This window comes from Juglans microcarpa x Juglans regia, chromosome 1D, assembly GCF_004785595.1.
Source record: "Juglans microcarpa x Juglans regia isolate MS1-56 chromosome 1D, Jm3101_v1.0, whole genome shotgun sequence".
Classification (NCBI taxonomy): Eukaryota; Viridiplantae; Streptophyta; class Magnoliopsida; order Fagales; family Juglandaceae; genus Juglans; species Juglans microcarpa x Juglans regia.
In genome coordinates this window covers 8254672-8273724 of record NC_054594.1, presented here as the reverse complement: position 1 = coordinate 8273724, position 19053 = coordinate 8254672, and the positions used below count along the sequence as shown (strand labels likewise).

The window sequence follows — 19053 nt, the reverse complement described above, 5'->3', positions numbered from 1 at the left end:
TTCGTAGAACAATTCAATGAAACAATGAAAACAATTTAATAAGCTAATATAAAGTAAATGTTCAAATTTAATATAAAGCGTTTGAACTATTAATTATATGGTCTAACGGACACTGAAAACCGTTCAAACGTTTTAAAACTGTTCGAACGTACGAGTTAAATCGTTCGAACGCATTCGAACGGAAACCAGATTGAGCTCGGCCATGGCTGAGTCAACTCAGTGGCCATGAAAACATCCAAAAATGCATCGATTCTGTGGTTTCTTTGACAAAACACATACTACTCTTTATTTCTAAACATCTTACGATGAATTTATGGTGTTTTACAGTGACTATTGATGAAAAAATATAATTTTTCTAAAAAAAACTAATAAAACCATAAAATCATAAAATAAACGGTAAAATAACTTTTAAAATGCATACCTTCACTTGGGAGGAAGTGTGTTTGACGTAGGTGCTGATTACGGCGGCAGACGGCAGCGATTGATGGGCGTTCAAACGTTTTCTCTCGTTTTCAAACGGTGGGGACAACGACGTGAGAGAAAGTTCTGTCCTTGATAATTTATATGTGCATAAGCGTTCGAACGTTACATTTTACCGTTCGAACGGTTTTAAACTACTGGTCGAACGTTAATATTTAACGTTCGACCGGTATTTTTTTGTGTTTAGTAAGAATTTATATCAAATGTATATTATATTTATAATCATATAAATTAATATAATATATATACTATTATAGTAGATTATATATACCGTAATATATATGTAATATTATAATATATTATAATATATATTATGATAATATAATACTTTAAATAAAAACATAATAACTTATATGTATTTTATTATAGTATAATAGTAATATATCATAATACTTTACTATCGAAGTGTTATATATGAGATTGTAATATATATGATAGAATATAGTACTATATGCTATGAGTTTATACTTAACTAATATATATCATACTATATATTCCATTATACTTTACTATATAAGGCATATATGATACTATAAAACATATATATATAGAGTATAGATTACTAATATACTATCATTTTATAAATTTCTCTATACTTTACCATGTGATCTTAGTAGATTTGAGGCTATATATATGTGAGTATATATTACTAATACATATGATCTTATATTTTCCACTATACTTTAGTACTATAAGATAATATATATGATACGATATATATGATATATAGTATAGATTACTATATATCATATAGTATATATTACTAATATATTTTCCTTTATACTAATTTAGAATAGTATAATATATATGATACTATATATATGATAGTATATATATACTAATAGCTATCATCTTATATTTTTTTAGTATATTTTAGTATACTATACTATATCTATGATATTTAGTATAGATTACTAAATATATAATAGTATATATTAGTATATATATGATAGTATATATAACTAATACATATGATCTAATTGTATGTTTCATTTAATAATGAAAAAAAATATATCATAACATTAAGATAATGTGTTCGAACGGTACACATAAACTGTTCGAACACATTATTTGCGTTTGAACTTATGAAAAAAACATTCGAACTGGTTATTGCAATGGTGAGAAAACATACCGCCAATTAATGACTCTGGATAACCGTTCGAATGTTATTTTTATAGTTCGAACGGATTACTGCATTGGTGGGAAAATACCCGCCAAATAAAGACTCCTGGATTACCGTTCGAACACAATTTTTAGCCGATCGAACGATAATCCAGAGGGCGGGAAAATTGCCGCGCTGAATTTTTCGCGTTCGACCGCACTTTATTTGCGTTCGAACGACTAGTCATAACTTATATTTTCCCACACGCCGTCATCCCTCATTTTTCTCTCCTCTCTTTCACTCTTCTCCATTTTCTCTACAAAATCTTACATTTTCTTCACAGAATCCTTCATTCTATCATCTTACAAAGATGATTGCTTAATATATTTTACTTAAAGGTATGACTTTCTTTATCATTTTACTTCTGAATCTATCATTTTCATTATTGATTTTGTATTTTATATATATATATATATATATATTGTGTAGTTTGTTAGATTAAACACAAAATATGTTTAATATAGGGTTGCTATTCGAAGTATATATGTTGTATATTTGTTAGAGGATTGCTATTTGAAGTATATATGTTGTATGTTTGTTAGAGGGTTGCTATTCGAAGTATATATGTTGTATGTTTGTAGTGTTTTCTGAATATAAGTTTATGAGATTTTGTGTGAGAGTACTCGTCTGAACTGGTTGGTGTTTGGAATCTGGGTTGAGACTGTTCGAATGGTGTTATATACCGTTCGAACGAATAAACATGTTCGAACGGTTGTAAAACTTTCTTAAACCGTAATATAAATATGTAATATTATAGTAGATTATATATAGTATATATATGTAAGAATTAATAATACTTAAATTCATATTAATATTTAAAAGATAATAGTTGTAAAAATTATCTTACAACTAATTACTTAATATGTGTTAAAATTATATTATAAAAATATAAGGATTATTAATAGTTAAACTCATATTAACATTTACAAGATAATAGTTGTAAAAACTATCTTACAACAAACTTAAAAGGGATAAAATTATATTATAAAAACATAAGGATTATTAATACTTAAATTCATATTAATATTTAAGTACTAATATTAAACTATGAGAACTAACTTAACAAATAATAAAAGATAATTATTATTAAACTATGAGGACTAACTTAACAAATAATAAAAGATAATTATTATTTAATACTTAAAATTAACTATAATGTATAATTAAGATAATAAGTAATACCCATGATATATTTAGGATACTTAAAATACCCATGATATATATAATGTATCATCTTGTATTCTCACATTTTTTTTATTATTGTTGTCTTTTAATATCGTATCTTCTACTTGGCATTGAAATAAACCTTAGACCTGTTCGAGAGTTATCAATCATATTAAACTATGATTGATAACTCTTGAATTGTCTAGAGTGGACAGTTTGGGATTGTAAGATCATTCTCGCAAACTATCAAACTATATTTGTTGCATTCGACATTATGATTTTGGTAGAGTCATCCCTTATTGTTATCTGGATATGCAGTTTTGGTGAATGTGCATCGATGTATTACTCGTCGGTGTGCACAACCAAAAGAGCATATTTGGAGAACTATGGGGAGATACTGCCAAAATTTTGTTGGATGTGACAGATAATAGTTAGTAGGCTGTCGATTATGATCTTACAATCCCCAATGGGATAGGACCAACTACCCGGTGAAATGAAGAAATTGCACTACATGTTAGATAATTGATTGTTTGTTGATGCACGTGACTATTTGCAATAGGATATTAGACATGGATAAGAGTTGGATGCGAGTTAGAGATCGGTTAGTTGAGGATTACAATGAATACGCTGAAGGAGTTAAGAAATTTCGCATCCAGTACAATTGGCAGTGACGGTCGTATTAGATCCCCATGTCGACTTTGCAAGAATTTACGTTCTCATAAGATAGAGTTGGTGAGAGAGCATCTGTTTGTCAAAGGTATTGACCAAGGTTATACCGATTGGGTCTTATATGGAGAACCGTATCTAATGTCATTTGAACTTCGAGATGAAGAAGAAGACATCGATGAAGGTGTACATCTTGAGGTTGTTGGTGATGATCCCGAAGAGGAAATGGAGCAAATGTTGGGTGACATTTGTGCGGGAATGTTTATGGATGAAAGTGGAACAGATCCATCAAATTCAAATGATTCGTGTCGTGACATTTTTACTCGCTTGTGGAATGATTCACAGCGTGAGTTATATCTAGGGTGTAAAAGGCACTGTAAGTTGTCATTTATAGTTAGACTGCTTCATATAAAATTCATGTGTCGAATATCTATTAAGGCTGTCAATATATTGCTCGAGCTGTTTAAAGAAGCACTTTCATTGGACAATATTTTACCTCGCAACTTTTACGAAGCAAAATAGTTGAAAAAATGACTCGGGTTTGATTACAATGTAATACATGCATGTACGAATGATTGTGTTATTTTGGCGAGAGAATGAGCAATTGAACGAGTACCCCATTTGCCATGAATCAAGATGGATGACTGAGAAGCAGAATGTGCCGCGGAAGGTTGTACGTCACTTTCCATTGATACCTAGATTACAATGGTTATTTATATCACGTTCAATGGCTATGGATATGACATGACACTCATCATCTAGAGTCAAGAATAATAATGTTATGTCACATCCTGCAGATTCTCAAGTTTGGAAGGAATTTGACTTGGAATACTAATGGTTTGCTGAAGAACCTCGTAATGTTTGACTTGGGTTAGTAACAGATGGATTTCATCCGTTTGGGAATATGAGTACTAGTCATAGTACTTGGCCAGTTGTACTTATGCCGTACAATCTACCACCATGGAAGTGTATGAAAAATCCATATTTCATGATGAGTTTGTTCATTCCAGGTCCGAGATTACCAGAAAATGATATAAACATACACTTGCAGCCATTGATAGCAGAATTGAAAGATTTGTAGGAGAATAGGGTCTTAACATTTGATTCATCAACAGACAAGTCATTCAAGATGCATGTTGCGGTGTTATGAACAATAAATGATTTTCCAGCTTATGGAAACTTGTCAGGTTGGAGCACTAAGGGGAAATTGGCATGTCTGACTTGTAATAAACATACCCAATCTGAATGGCTTACGTATAGGAGGAAACTATGCTTCATAGGTCATCGTCGATTTTTACCTGGTGACCATAGATGGCGTGGAAATGATAGGATATTTGATGGCACTGTTGAATAGGGGCACCCTCCACCATTATTGTCTGGCGAAGATGTTATTGTACAGTTTGTGAATGTCGGAAGTAATGATTTTGGTAAAAAAACAACGGAAGAGAAAACGAAGTGCGAGTGAGTTGAATTGGACAAAAAAAAAGTATATTTTTTGAACTTCCCTACTGGTCGACGTTAAAATTGCGGCATAGTCTTGATGTTATGCATATTGAAAAAAATATATGTGAGTCCGTGTTAGGAATATTGATGTCAATTGAAGGTAAAACGAAGGATAATATAAACTCACGGAAAGATCTAAAGCGGTTGGGAATTAGACCTGAAATGCACTTGCAACAAATGGTTCATCTGTTTACATGCCAATTAGGTGGTATACATTGTCGAGGAAGGAAATGGCTACATTTTGTGAGTGGTTGCAGAAGATTAAATTACTGGACGGGTATGCCTCGAATTTAACAAAATGTGTGCGAACAAATGATTGGAAAATTATTGGACTAAAGAGCCATGATTGTCATGTATTTTTACAACGTATCTTGCCTGTTGGTATCCGTGGGTTCTTAACCAGATATGTGCGGGTTGCGTTAATTTAGCTGGGTGCATTTTTTAAAGATTTATGTGTTAGAACATTGAATGTAGAAGTTTTGGATCATATGGAACGAAAAATTGTAGTTATATTGTGTAAGTTGGAAAGTATTTATCTATCATCATTATTCGACATCATGGTTCACTTAGCCGTTCATTTGCCACGTGAAACTCGACTTTCAGGACCAGTCCAGTATAGATGGTTGTATCCCATTGAACGATTTCTTGAAAAGTTGAAATGCACAGTGGGTAGGGGTGTAAATTTAAACCGAAAAATCGGACCGGGCTGAACCGGACCAGACCAGACCGGTTTTGAACCGGTCCAGTCCGAAACCAGTTCTTATATTATGAAAACCGCCGGTCCGGTTTCGGTTCCGTAGTTTCCGGAACCGGACCGGACAGAACCGATTGGAAAAAATATATATATAAATTAATTTTATATATTATACAAAATATTTATATATATATATATAAGTTTTATATATAATATATAATTACATATTAAATTTTTATATATAATATATAATTATATAACATATATGAAATAATTTCATATTATAATTTATAAATTATAACATAAAGTGTTAATCTTAAATATGAACATTTGTAATTTTTTTGATCATATGTTATTAATATAATTATATATAAGATAATTTTATTATAATTTATAAATAAAAGTTTAATTTTAAAGATGAAAATGTAATTGATCATATGCTTTAAACATAATATATATATTAAATTATTAATAACATTTTATTATAAGAAATAACACTTTATTATATATTTTTTACATTTTAAAAAAATCAAAAAACCGGACTGGACCGGAAACTGGTAAAACCAGATGTACCGATTTACGAGGGTAACTGGGTTGTAATTGGTTTTGAAAAATGAAAAATCGGTACATAACGGTTTGGTCCAAGATTTTGTCCAAAACCGGACCGGACCGAACCGGTTACACTCCTAACAGTGGATAATAAGGTTTATCCAGAATGATCAATTGCAGAAACATATATTGATGATGAGTGACATACATTCTGTTCCAAATACTTCCGTGGCGTTGACACAAGGTTTGATCGGCCGAAAAGAAACTTTGATGTTGACCAAGCAAGACAACGAAATGGATTTTCTATATTTTCCCAACAAGTACGTCCACTCGGTGCTCAACGTGGTTATGATTTGTGTGAAAGAGAGTTCGAGAAAGCTCAGTGGTACGTGCTAAATAATTGTCCAGAGATAGAGAACCACTTGAAGTAAGTTCAAATTAATTGTTAATTAATTATTGAATTTACTTATTAAACAATTATACGAATATACTTATTGTTGATAATTTTTAATTTCAGTGATCATATTAACGTGCTAAAAGAACTGAGAGTAAATGATATAGACCAGAGACATGAACAGGAGTTCCCGAAATAGTTCGAACAACGGGTAATGACATTAATACAGATGCGGGTTTGCACTAACATATTTTAAATAGAGAGGATTGTTAACGGTTGAATGTTTATACTTTATTTAATATGTAGGTTGTACAAATGTATGCGAGTAAACCTAACGATATATCAGACGAACTATATGCATTGGTGCGTGGCCACTCGAGACGCGCTGTTCGATATTCTGCATGTATTTCTCGAGGAAGTAGATATCACCCAATTGATCCAGAATTTTATAGGAAAACACAAAATAGTGGTATCCTTATCGAAGTGAATCATGATGGAGACAATGTTAATTTCTATAGAATTATCATAGATATAATTGGAATGAGATATGTGGGGGAGCTTGTGGTTTATGTATTTAAGTGTGATTGGTGGGATTTAAGCAATCCTCGAAGGGGAAAATGCTAGGATGAATATTTTCTTAGTATTAATACATCAAAAAAATGGTATGAAGATGATCATTTTATTTTAGCTTCCCAAACATCTCAAGTATTCTATTTAGACGATCCTCAGTTAGGAAATCAATGGCAAGTAGTACAAAAGTTTTCTCTTAGAAATATTTATGACGTTATTCCTGAGGTGGAGGGACAAGATGAAGAAGAAGATGATCCATCTACTCAAGAAGCATACCAAGAAAGTCAACCTACCTTTAATTTATTTGTGGATTTGAGCCAGTATGAGATGATCCCATTATATAGGGAAGATATTGAGGCTGAATAGTTGATGCGATAGTTGATCAAAGTGTTGACTCATCTGAAGTATCTACTGACTATGAGAGTGAATCTATAAATGAAATTGATATAGATGATTGATTGATTTTGTGTTATCATTATACAGTATCTCGCAATTATGCCACCAAAGAGGAAGGAAGTTCGCATTTCATCTCCACCTATTCCTAGCTGTCCGTCTGATTCACCATTAGAGACTGACTCTACGGAACAAGATAAATAGCTAATACTCATTTTTTTAATTAAGATATATGATAATTTATACAAGGTAAATAACTATATTATTTTATAGAGATAACAGTACAATCTCGTCACGGACGAGGCACTACTAGAGGCGTGACGTTGGAGAAATATCGTAAAGTAGGTAAGATTAAGATTAACATTCCTGATGAACATATCGGAGGCGAGAGACAACAAGCAACTTGGCTTGCTTCGCATGTGGGTGCTGTTACATGGACTTATGCACATTTGGTTACGAGTTCATGGCATAAAGTCTCACAAGATGTGAAAGAGCTTATAAAGAAGCGTTGTTTGGTACGTAATATATAAATAATAATTTTTTATTGATATTATTTAATATTCTAAATGATAATATCTTTGTGTATATACTTTTTCAAATATGACTTCGAACTAAATTTTGGTCGGAGAGAGTAGCGTAGGACTGTCGAAGAGCTGATGTGTAATGCATTCCGCAAGTATAAGGCGAGATGTCACGAGCATTACAAAAAGTATGAGAACAAGGAAGATGCATGCCAGCATCCTTTTCAGGATGTTCGACCTGAAGAATGGGGAAAACTTTGCGACATGTTTGAGGATCTATTATATAAAGTAAATTAAATGAATTCTTTATATGTCATATTTGTAATTTTTCACTTATTAACTTTTACAACTTCTATGCAGGTGCGAAGTTCTATAAACGAAACAAATAGATCAAAGTTAAAAATTCATCATCATGCAAGCTCAAGATCTTTCCATCGACTCTCTCAGAAATTGGTAATGAATTTTTTTTTTTAATTTTTTTTATTCTATGTAGTTTGTTTTTAATATAGACTTTATATCTTAACAATGTCTCTTGTAGAAAGAGTTAGACACCAATTTTGATCTGACAAAATTATATGTTGCATCACATACTAATAGTAATGGAGAGTGGACTCATCCCGATGCTCGTAAGAATTATGTAAGTATTATAATTTCTTTTAATTAACTATATTTAAATTATTGTGTCAATATTAATTTTATATGTTGTGTGTAGGATAAAATGGTTGCCCTCCTTAAGCTGCATCAGATGATAATTCATCAACAAGTAATGTTAAAATTTTTACACAAGTTTTGGGTCAACGTTCGGGCTATTTGAGGAGTTTGGGTCGCTGTGTAAAGCCTTTAGGCTCTTCATCAACGTTAAGCACTATTGTCATTGCGTTAAATAATGCAAATTCTAGGATCGAAGAATTGATGGCAAAATAGCAGGAGTTAGAGACTCAATTGACGAAACAAGCAGACATGAAGATGCGCATAAAACAACAAGAAGATCAACAAAGAGAGCTGCAACTCCAAATGCAAGAAAAACAAAGACAGATGCAGCTTCAAATGCAGATGCTTATGCAACAATTCATGCCTCCAAACAATTGAATTTCATTATAAGTGTTTTTACATATTGAACAATTATACATCACGTACTGATAATTTTATTAGTATTATTAGTATTTTATTTATTTAGTTCTGACTTATTAGATTAGTATTATTTATTTTGAACAATTTATAATGTATTTTTGAAATATAAATATCTATTTAGTTTTAAGTATTGTCCAAGAAAATAATAATCGTTCGACCTCTCATCAAACGTTCAAACATAGATAAATCGGATACAACCGTTCGAACATCGCAATTTAGAGTTTGAACGGAAAAAAATTTCGTGCCGTTCGAACAAGCAATTCACTATGGGCGTTCGATCATTAATTTTTTTGTTCGAACGTTTCTTCATGTGTATTTGGTCGAACGGACTGGTATCGATCGAACGGTCATGAAATACCCGTTCGAACCGTTCCTCATTGTTCAAACGTTAATTTCAGACGTTCGAACGTATTTCCGAGATGAATTTAATTCGTCCCAAAAAAAAATCCGTTCGAACGTGATCGAACGGTCCATCTTAATTTCATCCCAAAAGATATTTTTTGGGACGAATTTGTGATTTCCGTCCCAAAATACCTTTTGGGACGGTTTCATAGGGACGAACTGGGGACAGTTTTTTTCATCCCAAAATATGTTTTGAGACGAAATGCTAGTCTTTTGGGACGAAAAATTTCACTCCAAAGGACCTTATCTGTTGTAGTGGTTGGGAGTGAAAGGGCCACTGCCTTGATCAAAACTTCCCTCCCACCTTGGGATAACATATTCTCCTTCCAACATTAAAGCTTTTTCCACACCTTTTGTTTCATCTCAGAGAAGGCCTTTGTTTTTGATCGACCAATTGCAGGAGGAAGACTCAAATACTTACCATAATCTTGCACTTCAGAGACACCCCATAGCTGCTTTAACTCTTCATGACTGGCCCTTGAAACATTGCCACTAAAGATCATTGCAGTTTTCTCCATGTTAATTTTCTGGCCAGAAACAAATTCATACTTTTTCAACAAGGTTTGTATCTTCCTATTTTCACCCACATCAGCCTTACAGAAAATAATGCTATCATCCGCGAATAATAAGTGATTAATGCAAGGGGCATTTCTGCAAATCTTAATACCAGAAATCTCTTGGTGACTGGCTGCATCTTTCAAAAGACAAATCAACCCTTCAGTAACGAGCATAAAAAGATAAGGGGACAATGGGTCCCCTTGTCTAATCCCCCTACTCGGCACAATATGACCCTTTGGCTCCCCATTAACTAAGACTGAAAAAGAGGCAGACTGAATACAATTCATAATCAACTCTATCAAACTTCCCTCAAAACCCAATATGCCCATAACTTCCTTTAGAAAACCCCATTCTACCCGGTCATACGCTTTACTCATATCAAGTTTGAGGGACATATAACCTTTTTTCCTTGTTCTCTTCTCAACTTGAGCAACTTCTGTTTCCAGCCAAATGGGAGAATAATCTGAGTATGCCACACTTCCATTAACAACTTCAGCTTGTGGAAACAAATTCCACCATTGAGGATTACCAAAGAATCTATCCAGCCGTTCACTCACTCTTGAATCAGCCTCCCTCCCATTACACCATGTAAATTTAGGGCCCTTAAAACCATGTCTCTAAGTAAGCACTCATCAACAGTGTTCCTAAAATCTTCCATCCGACTCTCCCTTCTATCTCTCCCCCCAACTTCTCATGATTAAACAGAACTTCATTAAAATCTCCCAAAATTAGCCACCCCTCATTCTCATTTCTTCTTAGAGCTCGAATTAAATCCCAGGATCTAATTCTTTGACTAGAATCAGGGTTGCCATAAAAACCCGTTATAAAACACTGCATTGTTCTACACCCATCCTCTATCACACATGCATCAATATGAAACTTAGAATAACTCAAAATTGACAGATTAATGTCCCTCTCCCATAACATTGCAAGTCCCCCACTTCTTCCCTCATTGTCAACAGCTAAACAATTGACAAAACCAATTCATGTACCTTCGAACGTGTTTGTCAAGTTTTTGAAGTTAAAAAGGGTGCTAGATGATTTTGTGGTTTCAAGAACTGAAACGCATAAAACGCCTAACTAAATGGAAAAGTTTGGTCTACCTCCTCATGCATTCAAATTAATGTGATAACATTCATGACTACTATATCTAATATATGTGGTAGAAAAAATCATATGAGTTCTTCGATTAGCTAGGTAAAGGCATTAATGGTGTAATACGAACCAAAAGAATTAGGCAAAAGAAATAAAGGTAGTAATAGATCATCATCGAGGAATTAAACTGTTATTTTTTAAATTATTTATTTTATTTTGTGTAAAAATTTAACAAAATAAAACTTATAGACACGATTGTCTTAGCTGCTGCTAGGGAAGGTCACATGCATGCACGGAGCCTTGAAATTTGCTAGAGGAATCTTGTAGAATTTGAGAGACAGAGAGAGAGATGGGGTAGTAGCTCAATAATTTAAGTACGTACGTAGTAGCTGTAAATTACAAAGAGAGAGAGCAAGCAGCAGCAGCATTGTGAATATTTATTTCTTTAATTTATGTTTCTTCTAATTCTCAGAAAACAACGGCAAGTAGGCCGCAAGGATTTGATTGAAAACAACGGCTGAGGATTTAGCGACAATTCGAGTACTGCATTGTGCCATCCATGATGTCTGTCTAAAACCATGCATTCATTAGCAATATATATTATATCTACACCCATTTTTTTTTTTTTTATACTTTGAATGCTGAAACAGCATCATGATGACGATGCTACTTATAGCTAGCTTGGGTAAAAGAATAAGGAAATTGGATCTATGGGAGTCATGTTTTCAATAATTCCAAACCCTAGACCTCTTTATGCAATTTTGTAGACCAATTCATGTTGTTACATGTTAGGCAATCTCAATTATTAATTATTAACGTACACAAAATTAATTATAAGGTGAGAATTCTCTATCTAATAAACGCGCGCATGATATATAGCACATGATGATATTATTGTTAAAAAAGACGCACGTGCTACTGCTACATCAATAGGGATGAAAAAAAAATTAGTGAATCGTTAAATCGTATCGGATTAGACCGATAGGTTTAGTCCAGTACCGATTTTATTTTTCTTAAAACTGGTCGAAATTGATCCGGTTCTGATTTTCTTTTTTCTAACTGAACCGTACCTGTTTATATATATAAATTAATTTTTTGTATTGTACAAAATATTTTTTATATGATTATTTTTTATATCATATATGATTTTTATATATAAAATAATTTGTATTATATGATAAATTACTAATTAATATAACATTAAATTTTAAAATCTTATATAAATAACTATATATTATCATTATAGTCTATAATATAATTATAATATATATATATATCATATAATATATTAAAAAAATGGACCGGAATTGGTAAAATCAGAAATATCGGCTTAGGAGTATAACTGGTGTGATATCGATTCTTCTAATCTCAAAACCGGTATATATCGGTTCGATTATAAAATATGTCTAAAATCGGACTAAGCTGAACCAGTTACACCTCACTCTCTCTCTCATTTCATGCTAAATTTTCTGATTACTAGCTAGTAGAGAAGTTTAGAAATATGAAGAATTGGTATGAAATATATAATAGGGAAACGAAAAGTTATACGCAGTTTGTGGGGGTTGAGGATTTAGAGGAGATTATTAATTATCTGAAGTAGTACTTTTTTAGGAGGGGAAAAAGTAGTAATAAAGACGATCCAACCATAATATATATAATTATATTATCGCGATCCATGCAACAACAGTCCACCTAGATTAGTCCCACCTCTTTCTAGCTAGATGATTAATGTCTTTTCAAATATATTTCAACAATTATAATTAATTAATTAATAAAGCAGTTGCATGCTTGCGTTGAAAAGGTGCTTACCGCTCGGATGACAACATTTTGGGACAATAATATCGATCGAGTATTAATTAAAACATATATATACACAACACTAACTTTTCAAGCATAATTAATTAGTTGATCAGAAGGATTAATATATATATAATATCTATGCCGGAATGACCCCTGATCTCTCTCTCTCTCTCTATATATATATATATAGGTTGCTAATTGCTAGATTTAATTATGATATATATATTGCAATATACAGCACAGAAGTACTCTATTATTTTAATTAGGCTGTACGTACTACGTAATTAATTATAAGAATTCAATTATTTATATATAATATATATGCGCTATGCTTAATTATAGAGTCTTATGGATCGAACTACTAATGCATGGATTAGTTTGATCCCAACAGTTAACAATTATTGTCAATATTACATATATATTTAATTATATATATATATATATATCCTAGCTAGCTAGGCCTACCAGAACTATATATATAGATAAAAACTCAATATTTTTCCTGACGATCAGGAGCAATAATATTATTGGATAATGAAAAATGCTAGAACATTTGGATCTTGATAATCTTTTTTTTACTTAGTAATTTTTTAGTGATGTTGTGATTTTTTTAAAAAAAATATTTAAGAATATAAAAAATGAATGAAAAAATAAAAATAAATAAAAAACACTTTTTATTCTTTTGATCGGGATCGGTCTCGTGCTACATCCTCGCTGCTTTTGATAATTTAATTAACCTTAAACTTATTTTTCTTATATATTTAACATTTAATGGCCGTGACCCAGCTGGTTAATGATTTTGGAATTAACCCTTTAAATAAAGATAAGAGTCTGAAATGAAAGCAATATTACTCATGATCATCTTAATTATCACCAATGGATATATGATCATCTACAGATGAATGCTTTCAAGACTACAGTCTACTAGATCAGTCTGAAATTTGGTACTCATCTCTCTCTCTCTCTCTCTCTCTCTCTCGATTAATTTCTGTGTGTCTCAGTTTTGCGTTGCATGTTTGCAGATTTGGTTCCTTGATGATTTCCTGCATTCATGTCTGATTATCTCGATAATTACTAGTATGGCCATGCACATAGTATGCATGGCACCAGTAGTAGTACCGCAGGTACAAAGGATAAATTCAACTTCTCCATCAACCAGTAGTTCTACTCCCGCGTGAGATCGATTGAAATATTCTCAAACCATACGACTTGCATGCATGTGGTTTAGAAACTTGAAAAAAATCATGCAACTTTAGCTTACTACTTAAGAGTCTAATTACTTTATTTAGGATTGGATTTACTTACGTACCTTAATTTCCTATATATATATATATATATATATATATATAGAGAGAGAGAGAGAGAGAGAGAGAGAGAGAGAGAGACGTACGTACACATATTGAAGTAGTCCAAATATCTTTGAGGCCGGAAGTGATCATGATCTTGAGATAAATATAGACAATATATAAGTGGAGAAGATATCCAGATTAATGTTTAGAAGATAAGATCATCACTAGATGCCGTCTAAGGGAAGCAAATTGCGGCCAATTACAATATGATCGATCCCAATACTTCATGATCATCAATATTGAAAAAGTCAAGACAAAGAAATGGAGTCTGATTTAGCTTAAACCACTCAAGTTTTGGAACTGTACATACAGCTGATATGAGCTGCTGATCATCAATTTGCTGCATGGGAGGATCTCCAGAATTTGAGGCTTTCTTATTTTAGGTTGTTTAAAAATCCAAGCTAATTAAACAAACATTAATATTATTTCTAGAACTATACACACATATATATAGATAGATAAATACTTTAGCCACAAAATAATTACACAAAAATAAATTTACAAAATGATGTGGCTACGTCATATTGTAAATTTACTTTTAGTGTAAAATTGATCTAACGGATCACATAAAGTTATGTTAGTTTGTAGGTTTATTTTTATGTAATCTTTTTGTATGTATAACACTTATCATATAATATTATATACCGCTAGTATATATCTGTCCTCTAAATAAAGATAAAAGATCAAGAGATCAAAAGGCAGAGAAGAAAAAGATAGATAAAATAAAAGACCGAAACAAATTATTAAAAAGCGAGTACATATAAATTTTGCAATTACTTTGGCCATGATCATGTTCACGGCCTGGCCTCATGTAGCTTTGACTTTTGTGTTTCTTTGTTTTGATCATGGCAGAAGGAAGCAGCAGAGGCACTGGGCACACTTTTTCTTATCATATATAATGCATTAAAAGAGGAAGGTGGTCAACACGGTGTGAAGTCCTACTGCATGTGAAGAGTACTACTCCTCCTCCTCGATCCCGAATGATCAAATATTGTTTTAATTTACCGAATATCGAAGAAGAAGAAGAAAGCAAAAGCCAACGCTTTAAATTGGTGGTGGGTTGCTCACCCAACTCCCCCAATCCAAAGCCCAGTACATGAAGAACCACATGTTCCATTAAAGAGTACTACTCCTTAAAATCGCATATTTGTTTATATATATATATATATATATATATACACAAAATATATATTGAGAAACCGAAACTCTCTCGATCGATCCAAACCATGTATACTGCAGTAATTGTTTTTTTTTTTTTTCTTTGTTGGATTGATCATTATTTTGTGTGTGTTCGTTCTTAATTTTTGGCCGGCCTCCTTTTCCTTAGTTTCTCAACCAATTTCATTAATATCTCTCTGCATTGATTGCTGGAAGTAAAGCAGTCTTCCATTTTCTGCAAATTAGGTGTGTGTCAGAGAGGGAGAACATTTTCTTGGCGGTCTTTTTTTGCTAGCTAACTGGTGGGCTTTTTTTTTTTTTTTTTTTTTTTTTTTTTAATGCGAGAGATATGGCTGTATTTTTCCCTTAAAAAGTTTCAACGACCTCTCAGTGCATTTATGGTGGAATAAGATATGCTCTGAGAGAGAGAGAGAGAGAGAGAGCGATGGTGCAGTGTCGAGAACCAGTCTGGCCTTAGTAAGTGCTCTTCAATGCTATCTCACCTATAAATCCCTCTCTTATTACTCCCCTTTCGTACAATTCACAGTGCATTCTCTCTCCCCCCCCCCCCCCCCCTCTTCTCTCTCTCTTCTCTCTTATTTTCTGTTTGCTTGTCTCTTTTGTATGTCCTTTATATCTCATCTCTACTTTCCCATCCTGCAACTCCACTTTCCCTACAATCGTGTCAGGTTAAGATCATCAAGAAACCGAATCCGGGTTTCCTCTCAATGATCCACCATCTTTTCCATTTCAAAAGCTCAGTCTTCTGGGTTTTTCTTCTCTTGGAGTACTTCTGATTCAGACCCTGCATTTTCAGGTATGTTTTCGTAACAGAAGTTTCTTTGTTTTCTTGCTTCGTTCTCTCCAACATCTTTCACATACCATATTATTATTAGCTCTAAAGCTGGAAATTAACGTGCATTCTCTCCGAGGGCTATTTCTTTCAGGTACTACTCCTGAGAAAGTCGTTTCCCTGGAAAAAATCTTCCGAGATAACAGGTTTCCCAGGATCCCAGTGTAGGTTGGATTGTTGGGTTGACGAAAATAGTATGGAAATATCTACTGCTCTTCTGCTTTTAGCGGCTATCACGGCTTATCTACTATGGTTTACATTCATCTCACGGTCGTTAAAGGGTCCATATGTCTGGCCTCTGTTGGGCAGTCTTCCTGGCTTGATCGAGAACTGTGATCGGTTGCATGACTGGATCTGCGACAACCTCCGCGGGTGTGGCGGCACGTACCAGACCTGCATCTGCGCCGTTCCTTTCCTGGCTCGAAAGCAAGGTCTCGTGACAGTCACGTGCGACCCCAAGAATGTGGAGCACATACTCAAGACCCGCTTTGATAATTACCCTAAGGGACCTACGTGGCAAGCTGTGTTTCATGATCTTCTCGGAGATGGCATCTTCAACTCCGATGGTGACACGTGGCTATTTCAGAGGAAGACTGCCGCACTGGAATTCACCACTAGGACCTTGCGCCAAGCCATGGCTCGATGGGTTAGCCGAGCCATTAAGGAAAGGCTCTGTTCGATACTTGAGTCGGCTGAGCTCGAAGGCAAGTCGGTTGATCTCCAGGACTTGTTGCTCCGTCTCACTTTCGACAACATATGCGGTTTGGCTTTCGGAAAGGATCCGAAGACGTGTGCCCTCGGACTCCCGAGAATGGCTTCGCACTGGCATTCGATCGAGCCACCGAAGCCTCACTTCAACGGTTTATTTTGCCCGAGGTTCTGTGGAAGTTCAAGAAATGGCTTGGGCTCGGGATGGAAGTCAGCTTGAGCCGAAGCCTAGTACAGATTGAAGAGTATTTATCTAGTGTGATCGAAGCACGTAAGCTCGAGTTGCAAAGTCAGCACAAAGACGGGAACCCACACGATGATTTACTCTCGAGGTTCATGAAGAAAAAAGAATCCTACACGGACGCATTCCTCCAAAACGTGGCACTCAATTTCATCCTAGCTGGACGTGACACGTCATCAGTAGCACTGAGTTGGTTCTTTTGGCTGGTGATCCAAAACCCAAGAGTCGAAGAGAAAATCTTAGCTGAAATCATCACCGTTCTGATCGAGACACGTGGAAACGACGTGTCAAAATGGTTAGACGAGCCACTAGGGTTTGAAGAAATTGACCAATTGACATACCTAAAAGCCGCGTTATCAGAAACACTACGGCTTTACCCGTCGGTACCGCAGGACTCGAAGCACGTCGTCGCAGACGATGTGTTGCCAGACGGAACGTTTGTTCCGGCGGGTTCGTCGGTGACCTACTCGATCTACGCAACGGGGAGGATGAGGTCTACGTGGGGGGAAGACTGCATGGAGTTTCGTCCAGAAAGGTGGCTGTCCGCAGACGGAAACAAGTTCATAATGCACGACTCGTACAGATTCGTAGCATTCAACGCAGGCCCCAGAATATGTTTAGGGAAGGATTTAGCATACTTGCAGATGAAGTCAGTCGCGGCGTCGGTGTTGCTCCGGCACAAGCTGAAGGTGGTTCCCGGCCACAGGGTGGAGCAGAAGATGTCATTGACGTTGTTCATGAAGTATGGGCTTAAGGTGAACGTGCACCGTAGGGATTTGGAAGGAATTGTGGGAAGCTTGAAAATGGAGACTGTTGCCGTTAAATGCAACGGCGGTAATAGTCGTGAGGAAGATGATGATAAACACGAGGAGGCCGAGGGTGATGGATCATAGTAGCTAGAGTACTACTGAAATGAAAGAGTAGTTGGGGCTGGTTAATGAAATATTTAAGGAGGGGGTGGAACCCATGAGACTTCTGAGCTGCCAGCTATGATTTAAAGGGAAACACGTGCATTATATGTGGTTTCGATTTTACGTGGGTTTGTTTCCCACGAAATTATAAGGACACCAAAAAAAAAAAAAAAAAAAGTGTTTTTACACACACTGTAATATTGTTGAAGAGAGAGAGAGAGAACGCGAGAGGGAAAAGATGTTTACTGGTTGCAACCAGCTTTTATAGCTTCTATATGTTGTTTGGTTGTTAGATCATGTACGTGACATTAATTGGGTTCATTTATTTATTTGTTCGTTGATCTTCATCATGTATAAGCTCATGTCCTAATTACTTAAGTTTATTATAATTTAAATAACGTTTATATATAGTTTCACTTGAAGTGATATTGAACCATCATGATCAATTATTCATGGGTGGATTAATTGTCTCTGTTTGGTGATGTAGTACTTATATCGACTATCGTGCTAGCTTCATGTGATGATGATGGATATATCATCCATCCGAGTAAAAAGGTTTTGTCCAATTAAAGTACAATACACCACCACCACCATGCATGTCAGGATTGAATACCAACACTTTGGGGCAATTCTCCACTTAGCTGCTGAGTCCAGCTTCGATCCCATGTGCGCGCGCGCGCGCACACACATATATATTTATATAAACACTTTCTATATATGTCACTTCAACTCAGGCGCAATCCATGCAACA

The 19053-nt window shown here is 34.4% G+C and overlaps 1 protein-coding gene across 1 annotated transcript; it reads left to right on the top strand.

Annotated features, from left to right (window-relative positions):
• Window positions 1-15714: 15714 nt before the first annotated feature.
• LOC121251643 (cytochrome P450 86A8) lies at window positions 15715-18649 on the top strand. Its single transcript, XM_041150943.1, is given in 3 exon segments — window positions 15715-16406; window positions 16537-17230; window positions 17233-18649. Coding segments are annotated over 2 exon segments (1644 nt in total). The 5' UTR covers window positions 15715-16406; window positions 16537-16638; the 3' UTR covers window positions 18285-18649.
• Window positions 18650-19053: the final 404 nt, after the last annotated feature.